The 22,739-nt window shown below is 46.0% G+C and overlaps 2 protein-coding genes across 2 annotated transcripts in view; both read left to right on the top strand.

The window, feature by feature from the left end:
* The window catches only part of LOC119441568 (diuretic hormone receptor), a 187,239-nt gene extending 175,667 nt beyond the window's left edge, over nucleotides 1-11,572 (top strand). The window contains exons 12-14 of the mRNA XM_037706176.2: nucleotides 3,513-3,645; nucleotides 7,456-7,497; nucleotides 8,897-11,572. Coding sequence (XP_037562104.1) covers nucleotides 3,513-3,645; nucleotides 7,456-7,497; nucleotides 8,897-9,145 — 424 coding nt within the window. The 3' untranslated portion in view covers nucleotides 9,146-11,572. The remainder of the gene's footprint in view (nucleotides 1-3,512; nucleotides 3,646-7,455; nucleotides 7,498-8,896) is intronic.
* LOC119440994 (chitinase-3-like protein 1) overlaps nucleotides 1-22,739 on the top strand; it is a 359,923-nt gene that overhangs the window by 291,296 nt on the left and 45,888 nt on the right. The window lies entirely within an intron of this gene.

Raw genomic sequence — 22,739 nt, 5'->3', positions numbered from 1 at the left:
AAGCTTGGCGAGAAGCTGCGTCCGTGTCGCCTTGTGAAAGCAGTGTACGTAGGTATCACTTTTAAGATTAAAAAAAAACTTTTAGAAATGGCTTGTCGGAGATAGAATAATTACAGTCATTGGGCTTGATAATTCCGAGAGGCGGACATTACATGCACGATAAATCGCGACAAATATCCAATAATTAACAAAAATTTACTAATTGCCTTGTTATTTAAATAATTTATGACACGTATTGAAATTTACGAATCATAGCAGATGAGCTTGCAAGATGTATTCACCTGGAATAAATTTTCAGGATTTTCAAAGCACCACGCTTACATACATACAGTCATACATACATACATACATACATACATACATACATACATACATACATACATACATACATACATACATACATACATACATATACACACACGGTGTCCCAACTATGACGCACGAAGATTTAAAAATATGCAAATGCCACGTAGCTGGACAGAACCAAGTTAATGTTGTTTGCTGTCGCTTGGCGATACTCAGATTTTTTTGCATTCCGGCTAGTTACATAATTAGTCTTAATTGATTAAGAACTTCTCAAATATTATAATTAGATAAAAGTGTCAATGAGAAAATTGTAGAGCAACATGAAAAACTCCCGAGACAGCGTTCTGTTGCTCAATACGTGCTACATAAAAGTCTTTTTGAGAGAGCGAGAGAAGCCCGCGAATAGATCCAAAGTGCCTCGAATGGCCAGTCGCGCGGCAATTTTGCGTGTATTCGCGGGCTTCTATCCAGCTACGTGCATTTTAATATTTTTAAGCCTTGGTGCATGATAGTTGGCACACCCTGTATATGCGTGTGTGTGTGTGTGTGTGTGTGTGTGTGTGCGTGCGTGTGTGCGTGTGTGTGTGTGCGCGCGTGTGTGTGTGTGTGTGTGTGTGCGTGTGCACGCGCGCGCGCGCGTAACAGTAAGGGATCTGCGACTCCAGCGACATGCAAGTAATTCGGAAGGAATGTATGCTTCGTGTGTTGCGAGAAAACGATTACACTAAAGCTATATTTTCATTGCAAGATACTGCAACAGCGGATGAATTTTATAATTTGGCCAATTTCCGCGTTCGCCCTCATAAAATTCTCGATTCTCGACTTCGGACAGATATATGGTTACGGTGGAAAACAAAGGTGCATGATATACAAGAAAATCATAAGCGAGGAACACGATGAAGGGGCAATAATAGCTAGAGGAGATGTGACACTCGGAGATGAAATTTTGATTGCCGGTATGTAAAAGCTCTGTGTTATGGCCTTTAATCGTACGCGGTGTGACAATATATATATATATATATAGTTTTATTTGCATGGCTGTATTTTTTCTTACTCATAGTTTAATGAAACGTGTCTTGAATTCACATACGCTGCGTGTAAACGGTTCACTAATTAGGAAGAGGGATATTCGTGCTTCTATTGTGTTCGGCACAAAAATATTGCGCAATTGACTTTTAATATTGATGTCTGGCTGCAACATTCTGCTCTGATTTGTTTCCGAAACATCTAGGCAGTCAACTCCACCGTGGGTCAGTCCGCGCGCCTCTAACCGTAAAACAGCAAGGCAAGTGGCTGGAATTCCTCAACAACAAGATTAACAAAGGAATGGGGTGCACTAACAAGCCGGCACGGCGTGGATTATCTTGTTAGCATTTGCCATCATTTGGACCCACAATGAGGCTTTAAGCTTCGAAGTAGCTAGCTTCGCACTAATGATATGTCATCAGCCGGCCTGGCGACTTTATTGGCTAATGCTTGCTATGCGCACTAACTGCACGTAGCAACTAACTGCATCTGCGCTTTCAGATATATTTTTACCTATTTCCAGCTTCGCCGTGCTTTGTTAAAATTCGAGGGATCGAAAATTATTACAGAACGCTTCGCAACATACAATATCGCTACTATAGCTGCCTCCGCCTGCTTCGCATGATCTATTTGCCTTCCACGTTTCTGGAAAAAGAAACAATACTTGTGTTGTCGTAAGTCCTAGTAGCAGTGTTTTAACAGGTTTTTCCATTGTTGTTTTATTTGCTTTTCGTATTGGCCAATATATATCTGTGGCATCAAGCATCGAGCAAATATTCACACGGGCCATTTATTCAGTAAACATACCCTTTGCAAGCACATTCGTTAATAAATGAGATTCTTTACCACGTAAAATGACAGCCATCGTCATTAATCCGTTCGTTTTACGAAACAGGTCATGTAAGTATTCGTGCCGTGTGAGTGCGCGCTGAATGTTTCTTAGCAATTATTGCTAATCACAGCGCCTATCACAGTGCTAATTACACATGGGTGCTGGAAAGGGAGCCTTGAGGTCTTCGCATTTAGCCGTGTTAAGGCATTGAGTAAACGTACGTCATTCATTCAGTTTTTCCTTATGGGAAGATGCCACTAGGATGTTCATGGGTTCTTTGCGCGGTGTGCGAAGAATGCATGATCGCGGATTTCTTTCGGTGATGCTCCACGTTGCACCGAATGCCTTGGGGAAGAATGCTTTTCACCCGTTAACAAGCTCTGATATATTATGCTGCTTTAGGCTCAGATGTACATTGGAGTGTTTCGGCAGATATCATCAATAGGATGATTCTTGTCGAGACTACTTAATAAAAAGTTAGCTATACTTAGCTCCCGAGTGTTTTTTTTTTTTCAAGTGTAGGGAGAACTTGTGGTGTAAGGCTTTGGCATTCACTGCGTCCAATGTCATTTATCGCGAGTGGATGTATTCCACTTTTAGGTACACAGTTATTGCGTATTTGATAAGGGCCACAACGTTTCTTAGCGGCTGCCAGTTCAGTGTGACATAGTCTGTCCACCAGCAACGGTAAAACCAAACAGTTTGCATATATTCATCTAGACGGAAGTTGGTAGAAAACTAGCCTCTTTCACGCGCAAGCTCACGCTTACTGACTGGAACGGAAACTCGACGCGTCTCTCGATTTAACGCCTGCGAATTCCCTACCCTTTCCTGGAGCTTCAGCAACCGCAAGGCCTGTCTCGCGGCGATGCGACATTATTTTGTCACTATAGTGCCTGGGTGTGGCGTTTCTCAGTTCATACCTAATTGAAATGGCGGGTCGTACACCCTCGCACTTAAAGCGTCCAACGCGGTTGATAGTTAAAAAAAAGGCCCCAACTCAATCTATTTGTGGGACATCAGCCTGTCAGTTAACGACAGCTGTTTGCATACAAATGAAGGCAAGATACGGGAAGTATTTCAAAGGTAGGTTATAAATGCGTGTTCCTACATTTGCAACTAATAAATAAATAAATAAACCTAACGTTTTTTGGAACACACAAAACAACTAGAGCTATCCCAAGTCCCTTCGTAACCGTCTTGTTCGGTCGTGGACTTGAGCTCCCACCCGTGGTAAACATTTGCAGTAAACAAGTTTTTAAAAGTTGCAGGCGTATGGCTTTTGTGTGTGGGTAGTGTCATGTTTTCTGTGCTTTTCTGTTCCTGTTTCTCTACCCCACGTACACAGGAAAGCTGCGAAAGCTCTGCTAGTCCTTTTGCCACTTCTTGGTGTCACCTACATTCTTGTTATCTGGACGCCTACGCACAAGACTGCCAGAGTAATATTCACCTATCTACAGATTACCCTGCTTTCCACACAGGTGAGTTGTTTTCATATCATCTGTCGCAAATAAGTTTGCCATCACTTTATTGAATATATAGTTAGATGTTCCATTTGCAGTGGCAATAGATTGTCAGTTGAAGTGTTAAACGTATTCAAAGTGGGGCATTGTATCGCGCCAGTTTGTATTGCATTCAAGCTGTACGCGAACGAAAGGGGCGAAAGACAAGGAACAAAATACAAGTCATATATACATGTATATTCACTGACTATACAGGGTGTTTCAGCGAACACTTTAAAAAATTCTTAAAGGTTCCCAGTGGCAGATAGCACAATTCTAGTTCATGAGCTGGTCTACTCGAAGAGGCGGACATTGCTTGCACAAGAAATTGAAATGCATAATGGACTGATTAACAAAATTCATTAATTAAGTTTTTAACTAATTACCTGATGGCCCATATTGCAATTTACAAATTGTAGCCGTGGAGTTCGCAAGGCGGATCCACTTGGAACGAATTTTCGGGATGACACCAGTTTCGAGATATTAATTCCCGAACTTTGCGGAGAAATGCATTGGCGTTTCAGTTAGGTTGTTAACAAAACCTCTTTTATACAATAATACACAAAATCAACTAGAAAGCCAATGCATTTCTCCGCAAAGTTCGGCAATTAATATCTCGAAACTGGTGTCATCATGAGAATTAATTCTAAGTTGATCCGCCTTGCGAACTGCACGGCTACAATTTGTAAATTGCAATATGGGCCATCAGATAATTAGTTAAAACTTAATTAGTGACTTTTTGTTAATAAGTCGATTTGCATTTCATTTTTTGTGTAAGTAATGTGCACCTATTCGAGTAGACCAGCTCATTAACTAGAATTGAGCTATCTGCCACAGGCAACCTTTAATAAATTTTGAAATTGTTCGCTGGAACACCCTGTATATATAAATATACATTGTCATGGGATTTGTTGACGTTCAGCTGATATTTCTTTCTCTGCAAGGCGGTGCAAATCTTTCTTTACTTATTGCCAGTCCGTAAACACAACGCGGACCCTGCATCAGACGTGTACACGTTACAGGATGGGATTAACCCATTACAATTACAATCACTTCTTTCAAAAATGTAATTTATTCCATTTACCACTTGCTACCCCACAAAAGTAACTGAGCAATTACTAAAAAGCTACGAGTTAATTTACGTTACTGTACTCACAGTGTTTTAGTAATGTTGCATTGATATAGAAAATGTAAGGACATGTTTTCGTTCTTTCAATTCATCCTCTGCAGCCCTTCACACAGTGTGCAGTTCTTCACTAATCGTTTATCTTCACTGACAATTTTCTTTCAAAATTTTCTTTGATTATTCATCGTTTTCGTGCGCTAATAATCTGCAACAAAACTGGAAGCTTTCTAGATGTGTGCACTGGAAATAATTGCTGGGAATGTTCATTAACAATTCACTTTCAAAATTTTCTTCGACCATCCCTCGTTTTCTTGCGCCGATAATCTGCAACAAAGCTCGAGAATTTCTGGATGCGTGCCCTGGAAATAAGCGCTGGGTTGTAGAGTAAGAACACCTTGCGCAATAATTCAATAGCGCGATGCTCGGTTCTGGGTTCTATGTGAAGCGCCGAGCTTCATTGTTGCTGGGCCAATTAAAAGCTGGAAAATCCCGTAGGGAATTTCGTGACCTGAATGATCAAAGTGACTATCCCTGTCGAGCCATAGCAGTGCCGGTCGATTGTTTCGGCAAATAATCTGGTGGAGTGATACGATGAGAAAATAAATACTGAGCGCCTAAGTTTAGCTTTCTCAACAGGCGTCTTCGCGACGCTGTTGCGTAATGTGACCGCGGGGTTTTATCGTAGCGCACTGCCAAATCAGTGCGCTCAAAGCTGTGTCGTCTGTTGCAGCTTCTCTCGTCAATAAAGTAACTTACTAAATATAACTGATTGCTGAAACAAGTAATTGCTTGACAGTGTACGTGTTAGTGAGTCACAAAAAAGTGCTCGATCAATTACAAAACTTCCGAAAATGTAATTGAATAGAAGTAAGTAATTACATTTAAGTCCTTATGTACAAGTCCGACCCGTATCAGCTGCCTACATTTCAAAGCCTGCGTGACAGACCATGAATCTGGAATATATCAGTGACTCCCTGTTCCTTATCCACTCATTCTCTTTTTTGCGTCGGTTTTGTACGCCTGCCCTTGCAATACATGACTCCTTACCAGCTCCCTCAGCTTACTGGCGCTCTAGCGAGTGCGCTGATAAAAAGAAAAAAAAAAGAAATTGTGACTTTGTGTGCGTACTCATCGTACCAGTATTAAGCTGGGCTATAGGAACTACACCAAAGTATATGGCCTTCAGCTTCTAGCTAAGCCTTATCATCCGCATTTCCCGGTCGTAGACACGGCTGAAGTTGACATGTTTAGCTCACGTTAACGGAAAACAGGGAGCATCCACTAAACATGCGTATTTTAAGGTGGGCTAAACAAAACAAGATCCAAACGAAATCAGTTTGGACTGATAAAGAATGCACGCAAAGCCGCATCTTCATTTATACTGCGGTAATAGTTTGACCGCTAAGAGATAAAAGTGAGGTCAAAGTAGAATTATTTGAAAATAACGCCGTAACCCTATAGCGTAGGGAAGGCCAGTGTGACATTACGAAGTTCGACGTACTTTTTTTTCTTGTTTGGATTGTTGAAGCTCACTAAATTTCTTGAAACGTGCTAAATTCAGTCTTTAGCTCTTGGTGCGACATTTGCAAATGATAAATAAATAAATAAATCTAACGTTTTGTGGGACACACAAAACAACTAGAGCTAGTCTATAATGTATAGTATAGTATGATATAGTCTATACTTTACCGATGAAAAATTAACTGGGCGCGATACGGCGTCACAATCCATGACTTCAGAAGAGCTGATGCTGCAACTTCAACACGGTTCTCACAGCCCACCTTTCGTTTTTACGTGTTTTGTTGCTTACGGTCCCTCATGCAGATCAAATAATTTTGTAGCGTTAGCTACACTGGCCTAGCCAAGCCCGTTTCGCGCGGCACATCAAGAGCCGTGCTGCGCATGCGCAAGGATCAGTGATGTCACACGGCTTGCGCTCCGGAGCCACCGGAGCCGGCACCTCTCGCGCACTTCGCCGCCGCGCGCGCGACTCACCGCCGCCGGTCTGCGCATTCCAGAGGAGTTACGTCGTAGCCGTGGTAGACGCACTGGCGCCGGCGCGCGCTCGCTGTGCAGTCGCCGTCTGACACTGCGCTGGAGCCGCTGCGCTTCTGACTGGCGTTTGCCAGTGTGGTATAGCCATGGAGAAGGAGAGCGCAAATGCTGCTCAACAGCGCAGAAGAACGGAGAAGCTTGACTCATCGGATCCCGAAGTAGTTGCCTGGCAATTAGCGGTTGAGCGTAGGAGACAACCAGGAAAGCTAAGAATAATCAGCTGAACCTTTGCTAACGCTACGTATATCCTGGCATAGCCGAGCTAAGCCACTGCAACTTTTTTGTCTTTATAATCGCCCTCTGCGCAAACAGATGAAAGCGAATCTCACGAGGTAGGACGAGAGGAGATAGCGCTATTGTCGAGCTTTGAATTGTCATCATCGATGGACGCTGGCAATTCTCCAGAATAGAATTACCGGTTTAGGGAGCCATACGTGAGAGAAACGTTTATGATAGCCAAGCCGCTATTAGCACTATATCAGATATGTCGCTTATATCGTCAGTGCCTACTGCCCAAGAATGATAACAACCTTGTTCATTGATATGGGGCCCGCCCGTTAGTTGAACGTACTGCAACAGCAACATTGAAACAACGTTCCCTTTTGCAGGGTTTCAACGTCGCTGTACTCTACTGTTTTCTAAACGGGGAGGTGAGTATGGTACCTTTTTCTTCATTGATCGTAGTTATAACTCTAACTAGTGACATAGATAACAAGAGTACAGTTCTCAATACAGCAATATCGTAATAATACTTATAATAATCAAATGAACTTGCCACTCCGTGCTCAATGTATAGGAGCACGAGTTCCCTCTGGTGTCTAGATTTATATGCAATGGCGCTTGTGTTTATAACAGTTAGCTGTTGGTGAAGTAATATATTCATGACAACTAAAACCATAAAGGGAATTGCGGAGACTCACTTTTATATTCTCAATGGACTCTGCAGTACGCAACATTTAATGTTGCAAAAGTTTGACGCAGTGTTGACAGTCGATGGAATTTTGTTTATGAAAGGGATTCAAAACAGAAGACGAATGCTAGTTTAAAAAAAAGTGAAAGCCACCGCTTGCTGGGCCTTTCTTCTTGTGCTGCTAAATATTGGGCTGCTTTGGAAGAGTCCCTAAGCGCGGTTGCACTAACGAGCCTAAAGAAAACCGCCGAAAATATCCTTTTTCCCGAGTACACTAGTATGCACAGCTCTTTGCGCCACATTATTATGTAACCTGAGGATCAAGAAAAGAACATTGCACGTATTAGAACTTAAACTCTCAGTTTAATTTCTTACTTATTTGAAAAATACATTCTGAATGGTCACTTCTTACTCAAGATGCGAAAACTCGGCTTCAGATTTTGCTTTGCAGTTTCACACAGTTTATCACTCAGCACGCACAAACATTGTTTCTTGAGAGTGAGAGAGTGAGTGAGTGAGTGAGTGAACTTTATTGGGTCCACAATAGACGCGAGTAAACTCGACGTCACCTAGCTAGGCCCACATTGGGCCTAGCCCAATGTTGAGAGTGAGAGAGCCTATTTTACTCATCTCACACAGGATGTGCGAGGTGAGTAAAAGCAATCTCGCACAACATGCATTCTTGTCTGATAAACAGAAGCACAATTTTATAATAAAAACGTTGGCGCTCAGTGTTTGAAGGTTGTTGCTGCCGTATTCATACATTCAGAGCACTTTCTAGAGAAAGGCAGCATCCGATCCGTTAGGTCAAGCTTTCAGTGGCATAATGCGTTGAAACTGAAACCATGTAACCTTCTGTACCGCATATTTCTTTTTCATTCTGTTTTTTGTTCACGCTTTTTGTGCGCAATGATTTTTGTTGTTAAGTTTCGATGGACGCAATGATTAGATTTCATGACGCCGTCGCTGAAAACGAAGCATCTGACGGGAAAATACACGACATTGCACGTGCCGTAGTACGCTAAAATTGTACGCTTATTTAGGTGCAAGTTGGGGATTCATGATTGCGAAGGCAAAAGTCCGGGTGAATTCAAAAGCTAAACCTAATGTTTTTAAATGACTGTTTTTGCACGGCGCAGGTGCGAAAGTCTGTGCGACACCACCTGGAGCGTTGGAAGACTGCTCGCGCCTTGAAACGCGGCGGCCGCCGTCGCTCGAGCACGTCGCGCTTTAGCGACGTCCGTGTTGCCAACTCCAAGCGAGGAAGCTGCGGAAGCTTCGCTACGACCACGACGTCGCTGGGGAACACGCGTCTCTACTCGTCTACTGGAAAGCGCTTCAGCAACACGTCCTACGGGCCGGTGGCTCTCAAGGACGAACTGGTGTGAACGCGATCAACCTCCCTTCACCACACGACTCATGTTCGCAGCGAACTCTCCGACGTTCCTCGCGGAAAGCAGCACCGATCGCCAACATGGAGGGCTCCTCGAAGTAGGCATCGCTACGGAGTATTAGTGCAGGATGCGGCCTCTGCGTCAACGCTCCTACGTCAACGTTACAGGCTTCCGACTGGGAAGCATGTCAAACACCCGACAGCTTTGTACGTATGGGCTACGTGTTGTCGAGTAGCCGCAATCTAGGAGCCACTTGTGTTACCGGAAGCTGCGCCTTTAATCATTGTATTTATCAGTCAAAGATTCCCTGTGCCGAGTATCGTCGGTTCAGCCTCCGTTATTCTTCAGAAACAAATGTATACCTTCGTCGACAGTGGTACGTGGCAGTGAAAAGACTGAGCGCTTCTGAAGAATCTATGACGTGTGATGATCTGCCAAAGAATAAAGTCAAGAAGATGGACTGTTCAAATGGGTCACTTCGCATGCTGACCAACTACTACGAGCCAACCACCTCGAGAACGAAAAGCGAAGTTCTGTGAAGGATGTGGGGCGTGGAGAAATGTGCGCCTTACCGTTGGCATCACTTCGTGAGCAGTACATCTTTGACATTGTTCTCCGTGCTGACAGTTCTTGCAGTGAATCTTAGAGCTAACGTTTGCCAATCGGCATCGGCGCTGGTATGGTGCTGAGTGGTGACTGTAATTGGTGCGTGGAGACCGTTCCTTTAACAGAGCTTCTTCGTTACGGCAACGAAATTATCTATATATTCTGCATGGAGCGACAGTGTATGTTTGTTTGCTTTGTTTGTGGCCTAGATGCCTTATATGTGTCATTTCATATGTGTGCACATGTTATGAATGACTGCGATGAACAGGGCGCGTATAATTTAACGATCCTACTTTAACGATATTGCTTATAGCGCTTCGTCAGTGGCAAGAGCCACACTTCGCCCACGTTATTAATAGGGATCGAGCAGACATGGAGGTTTATTTAGTGCCCATTGTACCTAATACATAACTCAGGCTTTCTGAAGCCTCATAGAACTCACAGATTTCATAAGAAAGTAATAGAATCGAAGGAAAGGAATCGTTACATTATGCCAGCCCTTGTTTAAACCCCTCCGATGGTGTAGATTTCTGCGTAAATTGTAGCCCGCTGTTTGCAAAGGTGACGCACTTGTCGATGACCTCCTCACATTAACGCTGGATGAGGCAGTACAAAAGACGCACAGAAAATATGGTGTGCCTGTCATTCGACTTTTGAGGGCACGTCAGAGTTGGGCGCCTGCACGTAGACTGCATACATATAAAAGATGATTTCCTACCTTGCTGCGAACCATCAGTCTCTTGCGGCCCTATGCAGAAAGTAGACGATCACGGGAAATACGGATTTCATTGGTTAACGTCGCTAAAGCGTTAATTCATGTGCTGATGACGTAGTCGGGTCCCGTGGCGGCAGGGAAGAAATCTAGCAGCTGACCCGCAGGACTGATTATCGGACAGCATTTGCAGCGCTGAACTCTTCCAAAAGATTTTGACGAATGTTTACCGCGGTTTGCTTATGTGCGTAGGGCGTGCTGGGGTTGCGCGTGTGTCTACCATATAAAGTACTGCTCCATCGCGGTGGCCAAAGCTTTTTTTTTTGAGAAAGGCATATGAATTTCATAGTGAAACTAAGTGAAGCCTTCTCACGTAGACGCAGAGGACTATGACGCCGGCTTAATTGTTTGAAAAATAGTTTTTCAACTTTAACTATGAAATCCTGTTGTTCAGCGGGAGTGGTAAAACGACTTTGTTGTTGTTGACACTGTCAATGAAAGCAAGACCCGTATTTATTAAGCTTCTCTTTCGTTAGTGCCTTCCACGAGTCACCATAACCGCGACGAACGCCTCGTTAACACGCCGTTCGCTCATAAGATGTGGGAGTCCGAAAGCCGGTGAATAAGAAAATTATCTTACATGGGATAAGTTTTGTAAAAACGGGCACAGAGAAATACTTTCGTACGCAGTCCTCACTGAAAGAAATAGAAAGATATATTATGCCGTCATTGACCGTGGACACGAAAACAACGAGTCAATGACTGCTCTATCACAGTGTTAGATTGTGCGTCGTCTATTTCGTGTACAAAGCAGCCGCCTTAAGCAATGAACATTTCTAGTCAGCCTCGCACAGCCAACGCAACTGTTTTAACAGGAGCTTTGCTCTGGGCACCGATCATTGTTACAAACTTTGCATCTTTGCGAGAATGTGCCGATTGTAACTAAGTTGTTTGATGTTTTGTGCTGTAAATTGTGATGAACCATGAATGTATATTTTAGTAAGTAAATGTCATTTTTGCAACACTAATGTAGATACTCTTCACTTCGGGAATTGGAACGGAAGCGTGCCACGCATGGGAAAACGTCTCTGCAGGTTCGGATGTGCCGCGTGCAGGATTGGCCGACTCTCTCCCTTTTTTTTTCAAATGGAAAGGGGTGTACACTTGATCGCTGAAAAACAGAGCGAACACTGCTTGTTAGACCATACCGCCAACTCGCATTGAGGATGCACGTACATTATTTGCCAACGCATAACTTTGGCAGCAGTCGTCTTATTTGAATAGGTATAGAGGAATGTTTTGTATGTATGCTGGGAAGTTAGTATGGGCAATTTATTTTGGTGAACGAAGAAAATTGTTCAACGCATTCAGTTTTAATTCCTTAATTCAACAAGACCATACAGCTAACGTTAGCCAAAATCTCCAAAAGTAGCAAAATCAATCTACACCAAAAGGACGATGCGATTCGCAGTCACCTTCTTCAGAATATTTCCAACACTCTGTAGTAGTAAATAATTCGTTAAAATCATTTCAACTACCTCAATAAATAGGTATTTTTTCGGCTCTGTTAAAATGACCAGCTCTCTGAACGTCCCCGAGAATGTCAAATGATCGCATTCATGGGTTCTCTTGCGTTCACTTGTTCTTATTGTTCGTACCTAAAGCATGCCCGCTAAAGCAGGAAACTTTCATTTGGCCAGCTGGCACGCCCACCTCCGCGGCAGTAGCGCGAATTACACTGTGAACTAATGACCTTGTCTTGCATGCCCGGTGGCCTCATAAATTGAGTGGCCAATTGCTCTATGCTTGTTCCTGCCGAAGCGTGACGTTGAAGCAGTGAAGCCAAAAGAGCGCGTAGGTATGTCGCTGTTTCGCCGCATCTGTAAGCAACCTATGCGATCCAACCCTGCATGCGCAGGGGCAGGAAAAAAAAAAAAACGAGTTGTCGCTGCCATCTAACTTGGATGAAGTCAGAACGGGTCTAAGGCTCGGTTTGATCGTTCGCGGACAGTTGAATGGGTTTCCTATTTCACTGATGGAAAAAAAATGTGCACGCACTAACGGTTATGATGGCCAATGTAAACAAACAGCCGAGTGTTTCTACAAACCGTTTGTCTATTAAAAACGCTTGTAGAAAGCGTTCGACCTAAAAAGTTGTTATACGCTTGACGGCATATATTTGCTGCAGTGAAGAAAGTTAGGTAGCGTTTATCGTTTCATTTCGAAATTTCGCAGACAGCAGAGCGGTTAACCAGGACATACAGGTAGCAGTATAGGTGGCTATACATATTAGGCGGCTTTTCATTTTCATTTCTTTATTGCCTTGCATGTGAGATCGCTTATAACCGCCGTGCTTCCTCAGTGGCTATGCTGTTGGGCTGCTGAGCACGAGAACGCGGGATCGAATCCCGGCCACGGCGGCCGCATTTCGATGGGGGCGAATTGCGAAAACACCCGTGTACTTAGATTTAGGTGCACGTTAAAGAACCCCAGGTGGTCGAAATTACTCCGGAGTCACCCACTATGGCGTGCCTCATAATCAGGTCGTTGTTTTGGCAGGTAAAACCCCATAATTTAAAAAAAGACGTCGCTTATATACGTGGAATAACAATCCAACAATGTCGTGCTACAATGACCAATCAGTCATTGTTGGCCGACTACCATTACGGCTGGCGTAACAACGATTTCGGTCTGGAAACCACTCCGGTGCTTACGTACAGGGTCGACCACATCTAAGGTGAACACCTCATTAGTATTCAAGACATAGAAGCTGATGTTCAGTACATAATTTGAAAAATCATCATTGTGTTTATTGACACCATGATTACACATCGTATAACGAACATTTCACTCGTGAAGTAGAATAAACGCCGTAGTTTTACCGCCTTGAATACTATTAGGTGTTCACCTTAGATGTGGTCGACCCTGTACGTCTGCACTTCGATGGAACATGGCACAGATGCGTAAAAATATCAACGCAAAACTCTGGCATCGACATCTGCATTGTGCACAGCCATCCGAGTTCGCCTTATGGTATGCAGGCCCAGGACCACAGCAAGGCCATAAAGCATGCCATTCTCATTATTAACCAAATAGATGTGTCGCGGATATGAAGCCCCCCCGCCCCCCCTAATGCCCAGTGTACAATGAAAAATTGTAGAAAACGGTAAGCCTACGTCAAATCGTAACTTAAAACAGATCAGAAGCTCTTGTTTAAGAAGAAGTGGTCCGGGAAATTCCGACTACTTTTCAGCGCGAAACTGATGTTGCCACGCATACCTTCCGCATCAGGAGCGCGTATAAATAAAAATAAATGCCAGGGATTTATGCGCGAGAACCACAGTATCATTATGAGGAACACCCTAGTGAGGGGCTCCGCAATAATTTTGACCACATGGGGTCAAAACACCTGTGTGTACAGTGTACTTAGTGCACGGTAGACGTAGGTGTTTTTGCCTTTCACTCCCATCTGCTGGGGCCTTCTTCAGAAAAGGCCGGTCCTTCAGCAGTTTATCAGATTCCAGGTCAATAAGCCATAGGTCATTATATTGCAAGAGACGCTCACGGCTGCCAAATCACACGAGATCTTACACTAAGGTTTCCCCACTGCCGAGGAACGTACACCCACAACACAATAAAGGCAGAAGGTTGGCTAGGGCCTCTGCACTCCCTGACACACGCACACGCGTCGGACGCATGTTTTGGTGATGCCACTCAATACGAGCGTTCCGCTAGCAGCACCTCCCGCTTTCAGGTCGTCTCCGTTGACACCAAGGGCCGGGTACTTTCGGCCGCATCAATCATTACCTCAACGCCCGGTAAGGCAGAACAGCTAGCCCTAGCATTAGCGCTGTTAGATCCAAGCAAAACGGAAGTCTACACTGATTCGAGATCGGCAGTCAGAGCATTCGCATCTGGGGCCGTCTGTAAGGAAGTCGCCAAGATACTCGAAGGAAAAGTACTTGTTCATCACACCATCACCTGGTTCCCGGCCCATGTAGGGTCGAAAGTAGGGAGGCTTGTCAACGCCAACGAATTGGCCCATGCTCGGGCGCGAGGTCTTGCTTGCCGCGCCGGGCTATCCGGCACCGGTGCACCGGGCGGTGCCTGCGACGGGTCTGGTCCGATGGTGGCGGAAACGGAACCCCCCCTGCTTTAGGGACATACTCTACACCTTTAACGAAGTCACAAAGCATTATCAACTTGCTCGCAGGGCATTTCCGTAGCCCCGCCGAAGCCTATCACTGCCTGAATCGGTTACGCTTAGGTTATTACAAACGCACTCGTATCCCTGCCTCTCCATCTATAGTCGTTTCGTGGAGGTCTCACCTTGGTTTCCCTACTGCGGGGGATACAGCGATTTTAACCATATGCTCTGGGAGTGCCCTCTTTACAGCACCACACGGATCAAGGGATATGGCAAGATACATTTTATTCACTGATCATGAGTCATGACTGGTTCCATCAAATCAAGGCAATCCAGAAGGCCCACGATGCGGCGGTGAGGCTTGGCTTTCCCGTACCGACGTGGGAGCGGCCTGCGGTCCTCCCTCCATGAAAACGGGGGGTGACTACTTCAGGACCTCAATAAAGTTTAATATACCTACCTACCTACTCCCATCGAAATGCGGCCAGCGCGGCCGGGATTTGATCCCGCGACCTCAGGCTTGGCAGCGCAGCACCTAAGCCCCTACGCCACCACGACGGGTGAGAAACGCGTCTATAATGTCGTGTTAATTATGCGCTACATTGCAAAAGCCGCGCCCAAAATCAAAAGCAATCAAAAGACCAGCGTACCCCTGGTATGTCACATGTGCGGTCACCTCAGAGGCCCTATAACCTAAAACTATTCCAATTTGTTTTATTCCATTCCGACGTCAAATTTACGTAACCGTTGACGCAAGCATGCAGCGGTGACCCGCAGCGTTGTTTAAACAGCCCAATAAAATGCTCTCCATTTTTATAGGAGGTAAACTTGCTTGCTTTCTGTGATGAAATAAAATGTAATGAAATTGAGATTGTGATGAAAATGTAATGAGGTTTGGGCCCAGGACCGCTCACCAAGGAACGCAATAGACCACTCGAGTGCACACAAACACAGAATATATATAATAGCACAAGGACGTACAAACTTCACGATGGACATGTACTTAAGTTATGCTAACGCATACAGTCCCGAAGCTGCTACTATAGTGTCCTGTTATGTAATATATAGTCTCTCACTGTGCGTTCCCTTTGCGGGGAGCCTATTGACGCGTAGAGGCGGATGTCGGTCGCGAAGGGTTGGCTGACGGCTGGCCGACGTCACCATGGGCCTACCCACGGCATCATGGGATCTGCAGTTGCACCAGCGACGGTAGTAGACACAGTCGTGGTAGCCGTGCAGCAGCTCTCGCTTCTGCTCTCGCCTCCGGCAGCAGGCTGGTCGTAGCAGTGGCCCGGGAGAGCGACCACCTCGCCTGGCTCCCTGTGGTGGTTGTCCAGCAGGAACACAGGCCCTTGAGGCTCCCTGGACCGGTTGCCCCGCTCACCTGGCTCTCTGGAACGGTTACCCCGCTCGCCTGGCTCCCTGGGCCGGTTGCCCAGCAGGAACGCAGGTCACTGGCTTCCGAGAACGAGTTGTCTCGTTCGCCTGGCTCCCTGGACCGGTTGCCCAGCCGGAACACATGTCCTTTGCGTCCGAGGACGGCGTAGTGGGCTATCTGGGTTTTCTGGACCGGGCGTCCAGCGAGAACCGGCTGGCCTTCAACGCCAAGCAGCTCAGAACACTCGCACGCACCACGCGCCACGCGCCATACGACCACACCACTTCGTCATCGCCCCCGCACGGCGAACACGGCAATGTCTTTTTGTTTTTCGCGCGCTTCCGTACATATCATCACACTTTCCAAGGAAATAGCATTGTGTGTCCTGACACGTTTTCCTGATCTAACTGGCTGACAAGAAGCGAGGAGCACAGATAAGTGCAGAGAGGGTTTCAGGGGGATGAGGTAGCGGATGAAGAGGGTGGTTCCGGCGCCTGCGATTGCCCCGTTTCTCCTTGGTTAGCTTGCGGTGGGTGCCGAAAAATCGCAGTGGTGTGCAACGGGTGGTGAAAAAAAGCGGGCTCTCCCGTAATCGAGAGTAGATGTAAGCATTAAATGGCTACCGCAAAGCAGATTGGTGCCGCGCCGCAGGCCTGAAAGCATAGTGAGCCGAAATTAACCTGTTTTGAACCGAACCTCGTTGCAAGTCTCATCTCGACAAAATAGCCCTCCTTGGGGCGCCGGACGCTGCCGGCCTGGTCACGCGGCGTGGCGCCATCTCTCGAAGGAGGAGGCGGAAAACTCGCGCCGCGGAACTCGCCGACCGCTGGCGTTGAAAACAGCCCTGAAATCGCTGTGTCAGCGTCAAAAGATACTAATGAAATGTATGGCGCACTGTATCTGCCTTTAGAATGTCGCTATTGAAAATGACAAAATAAACTTCAGCGTACTAGAAGTTATAGCTTGAGTGATATGGTGAACAAACATTACGAAGAAATCGGAAGAAATTATTTTTTTAGCTTGTTTGGGCAGTAACTAGCCTACGTAATGCGGTCTTTTACAGGGGTTGGGGGCCAGAGACTGCATTTTTTAAAGTTTTTACTGGATGCCAGGCTGAACCAAGGAGGTTAAAATTTTTTTTAAGCCTCCTTGGGCTGAACTCGCTTTGCTCTCCCAACGAAGCCCGGATGTTCTCGTTTCGATCTCACCCCATTCTCGTCTTGAGTGCCCGGATAAGGGCTCTGGATTTTGGACCAAGGTCTCTTTGAAGGTCGCCGACAACGGGAGCTAAACGCATTTCATGCCTAAAAATGCCGCTAAAACGGACCCCCCGCTCACATGACTTGGCAGAGTGACGTGGTATATCTGCCGAGAGGGGTCGACAACGTTATACTGCCACGCAAAATATCTTTAGGATACGCAAATGAATCCATTACCCCCGGTAGCTACGAGTAGGCAGTACCAGAGCCATCGGGGGACATAGTGGTCTATTCCTTTCGAAATGACCCCCCCCCCCTCCTCCCCACTCTCCCTAAGCCTCCGACTATTAAAAATGTCTGTTTTGTTTGCCATATTAATTCATCTTTAATATGTTCACGTCATTTTGACGTGGTGTGTTGTAGCGGTTTTGTGACGTTCGTGACAGAGGGGTGAAGGGGCCGCGCACCTAAACCTTTTCACCAATAGCGGAGAGCTACTGACGCGAAAGTTGTAGAATCGGAAAATATAATTTTTGTGCGATCTAATCATGCATAATTAGTTGGTACACGTCATATAAAACAGGGACTTCTCGTGGTTTCCATGAAGGCGCGTGACAGAGAAGCGAAGTAAGAGCAGCCCCCCAAAAATGTTTAGCAATCGTGGAGGGCTGATTGCAGAAATGAAATGGAAACAGTTTGAAATACTTTTACGTTATAGCGTCCAACACATGACAGAACTTCAAGGTGTAGTTGAGCGCGTTCCTAGTAAAGTGTACTAAAAACTACTACTATCGCGCTCAATCTTTGTTTCGCCAAGAAATTGAGCCGGAAATCTTCGTGCCAGCGTGCTCTAAATAGAGGTTTTTCGTCGGTTTTAAAATACGATTTATGAGCTCGCCATTAGCTACAAACATCCAGTTGGCATTGGCGGTCTGTAGTTGATAATTAAAAATAATTAGTGAATGATAGTTAATTGGGTGCTAAATGACCGGACAGGCTGCTTTCTGTTGTCCCTGTCGTCCTTGTCGCGAACCTCGCGGGACAAAAACTATATACGTGTGTTTGAAATTAGTTCTTGTTATTAATTATGCACAGCCGTCATTGAATCATCCGGTACATAATTGTGTTATGGGTCGCGGCACACAAATGATTGTCCCTGCCTGATGCATCTACTCCCAGTGAATTGAAGTAATAAATCAAGCAGGTGATAACCTAATATTCGCATTGTACAGCTAGTTTAGGCAGCGAGACAGGACGAGTACAAATGAGGAATAGATAGCGGATGTGGCTGTACTCAAAAATTAAATTGTTATTGAAAACCAAATAATCATTCAAGGAAACAGAAAAAGGCGAAAGGAATCAACGACGCGATCGGCGGTGATATAGTGTCGAAAAGCTGGGTCAGAAGATGGTCATGAGTGGCGTGCACAATGTGCCACAGAAGTACTGTATACCCGTTGGTTAACGAACCATAAGGTAACAGTGCCGTTGCTGTTCCACTTGCATCAAACAGTGCTAGAGGGTTTTATTCAACGTTTCCTGTAGTAATCTAAGTTAATTGAGGGCTACACCCCGCAAAAAGTATATATATATATATATATATATATATATATATATATATATATATATATATATATATATATATATGTATATATACATATATATATATATATGGGACACCTTGTATATATATATATATACAAGGTGTCCCAGCTATCACGAAGCATGCTTTAAATAAAGAGCAACGATAGTGCGTATTGTTTCCAGTTAGTAGCCGCCAGTAATAGTTTCGTTACTGATATTTAATTACTTCATTTTAATTAATTATCTAACTAGAGAAGTACTGTCCTAGTTATCAAAGTGTCAATGAGTCGTTTGTAGGCAACCACGTGGGGCATATAACTCCGGTATTTTCAGCGCCGTACTAACGCGTACTCATTTTTGGCGAGTGATAAAGAAACCCCGCGAAATATCAAAAATAGCACGTGACGACGCTCCAACCCGCATAATAAAGCAGCACCCTCTAACAAGCTCCCATCTGAGTTAGCCAGAATGAAATAAACGAAAGAAAGAAAGAAGAAATCGTGACCGAGTTTGTGCTTTACCCCGACCAAAGGAAATAATAGTAGTAGTACTAGAAAACTTTATTGGATGTTTTGAAACGAACTCCCAGAGGGTGGAGCCCTCAGTCCCGGGCCCCATTTGCTGCTGCTATCTGGCTGACCCGGTCGATCAGGTATCGCTGGTCGTCGAAGGCTCTGCTGGAAAGAGCGGCTTCCCACTGGGATGGGGAGGGGTTGGGTATTCCAGGTAAGCCGGGTGGTTTGGAGCATTCCCACGTACAATGGTAGAGGTTTGGGTGACCACCAAAGAAAGGGCATTTGTCGGGGTACTGGGTAGGATAAAAAGTGTGGCGGAGAGCAAGGCTGGGGAACGCATTAGTTTGGAGCTGGCGCCAAGCGGCTGCATCTGCACGGTTTAGCTTCACGTGTGGTGGAGGGAATGTTCTACAGGATAGTCTGTGGTGTTGTAGTATATGCGTGTATGTAAGCGGTATCGTTTCCACCTTGTCTGGGTTGGACTGGTCTTCCACCGGTGCCTGGAGGGTTAGGCTTCGGCTTGTCGCATGAACGCGCTCATTGCCAGGGAGAGACGCATGCCTAGGTGTACAGACTTGGTGAACTAGTGGAATATTTTGCTTCTTGTGTAGAATTTTATGAGCGATCGGTGAAATCCGTCCTTGTGCGTAGTTTCGACATGCTTGCTGGGAATCTGTAAGAATATCTATGATCTTATCTGGGGGTTGAGCGCTGATGGCGAGGGCTATGGCACATTCTTCCGCTTCCGTGCAGTTGTCAGTCCGTATTGTGGCTGATAATAGTACTTCGCCCCTCCAGTCGGCCACCGCTACCACTTTGGCTGTAATGTCGCGGTAGCACGCGGCGTCTGTTTAGAAGGTGTCGAGGTCGTTGCTGTATGCTCGGTGCAGTGCCATTGCACGTGCAGCGCGCCTGCCTTTATGGTGTTAGGGGTGCATATTCCGAGGTATGGGGGCCACTGTAATGTTTTCTTTGATGTTTGGGGCGATTGACAGGGGCTCTCGTGAGGCAAAATCTGACGTCTGAGTACGTGCCTTCCTTTCGATGTATGTTTCAGTCGTTCGATCTGACCGACTTTCTGGGCTTCGATTAATTCGGGCATGGTGTTATGCAAACCAAGCTGATATAGTCTGGCTGTTGAGCTGTAGATAGGAAGGCCTGTCGCCGTTTTCACCGCAAAGGACAGGCCGCTGATCGTTGCCGGAGACTTGAACGCGCACAACACCGTCTGGGGCTACGCCACCAATGACAGGAAGGGGATTAACCTTGCCGAGTGCGCGGACACCTCTAAGCATGCAACTCATCACGGACTCAAGGTTCCCATCGCGCAGAGGCAACTCGGTTCAGAGGGACACCACCCCGGACCTGACGTTCCTCGTAAACAGCTGAGGGGTCGTGGGACAACCTGCAAGAGGACCTTGGAAGTGACCATTACATCCTGGAAATCAACGTCCGCATCACACCCACTCCTCCCAAGACGTACACCTACGTCGACTGGGATCTATTCAGAAGAATGAGGGCTAATGAGGACAGACAAATAGAAACATTCGAGGACTTACTAGAAAATTTGAAAATTACAGTGGCCAACGCCACTAAAGAAATAAGCGTGGACCTAGAGGTACCAGCCATGGACTCCAGACTGGCACACCTCCTGGAGGCCAAGAACGCGCTAAGACAAAGATGGAAACAGCAGAAGCTAAACAGGAGGCTGAGGTCTAAATTAACGAAAATCAACAAAGAGATCGAAGAACACTCTAGAAAGTTGAATGCGCAGCAATGGGACGAGGTTTGTAATGAGGCGGACGGTAAAATGAGAAGGGGCAGCAAGTGGAGCCTTCTCAAGAACCTCTTCACCGACAGCAACAAACCGACCAAGAGTAATGCCCGACTAACGATCAAAAGGCTCATTCATCTTCATACGAAAGAAGGCACGAATCCGCGGGACTTTGCTGAAACCCTGGCAGACATCTACCTGCCGGTAGAGCACAAATCTGTACCGTGGGGCGACCCGACACGCGAGTATAAGGGGAAACCTCAACTCTCGCTGGATCGTCCTTTCGAAATTTCGGAGATTGTGCACGCCCTTCACGACCTAAACGGTCGCTCGGCCCCCGGCCCAGACGGACTAACAAACAAACTACTCAGAAATCTAGATGACAAAGCCATACAAATTATTACGAGCAAAATTAACGAGGTATGGGCTGAAGGCCGGGTGCCGGACGAATGGCGAACTGCCAATGTAGTCCTCATCCCCAAACCCGGAAAACACCACTCCATGTAGAGAATCTGAGGCCCATCTCCCTTACGTCGTGCCTCGGGAAGGTCGCGGAACATGCCATCCACAATAGAATTGGAGAGCACATTGAAGAAAACGGTCTATTCCGCCACAATCTTATAGGCTTCAGAAAATCCCTATCCACGCAAGACGCCATGCTACTCATCAGGAGCGCCGTCATAGACAACAAATCCAGGGATGTAAAAGGCATCCTGGCGCTCGACCTAACAAAGGCCTTCGATACGGTCAGGCACGAACACATCCTCAACGAAATCTCCACTTTAGATCTCGGAGTAAATTTCCACAATTTTGTAAGATCGTTTTTGGATAACCGAACGGCCACCATAAACGTCGGACAAAGCAGAAGCAGAAAGCACATGCTAGGTAACATCGGCACCCCGCAAGGGTCAGTGCTTTCGCCGCTTCTTTTCAACATCGCAATGCACGATCTCGCAAACAAACTCTCGAAAGTCCCAGGGGTAGGGCACGCGATTTACGCGGACGACATCACTATTTGGTCCACGAGCGGCCCGCTAGGCACTCTGGAGCAGAACCTACAGCAAGCGCTGGACACCACGGAAGCTTTCCTTACAAACACGGGACTGAAGCTCTCCCCCAGCAAATCAGAGCTCCTCCTGTGCAAACAAGGCCCCAGGCAGAGACAGCCCCTTAGCTTCCTCCCCGTTCACCTACACACCAGGGACGGAGGAAACATCCCCAGGTGTAACACAATTAAGGTCCTGGGCATGGTCATTGGGGCTTACAGCAATGACAACGCGGAGGCACTAAAACGCATCACAAAGAGCCCCCACAATTTCACCAGGGTCATATCACGGGTCGCTAGCAAAAGGGACGGACTGAAAGAGGACAACCTCATGAAAGCATTTCACGCTTTCCTCATCAGCCACGTAACTTACGCCGCTCCCTTCCTCAACTGGAAGAAGACGGAGCTGAACAAAATCGACACACTTATCAGAACAGGATTGAAAAAGGTCCTAAGCCTCCCTAGAAACACTAGTACGGAACGACTCCTTCAATTGGGGCTACAAAACACGGCAACAGAACTCTTTGAAGCACAGCGAAACGCCCAAATTAGTCGGCTCTCACTCACAAAGGCGGGCATCGAGATATTACTAGAAGCAGACATACAGCCCCTCTTCATGCCACCAGAA

This window comes from Dermacentor silvarum, chromosome 2, assembly GCF_013339745.2.
Source record: "Dermacentor silvarum isolate Dsil-2018 chromosome 2, BIME_Dsil_1.4, whole genome shotgun sequence".
Lineage (NCBI taxonomy): Eukaryota > Metazoa > Arthropoda > Arachnida > Ixodida > Ixodidae > Dermacentor > Dermacentor silvarum.
This window is presented reverse-complemented; position numbering and strand designations above follow the sequence as displayed.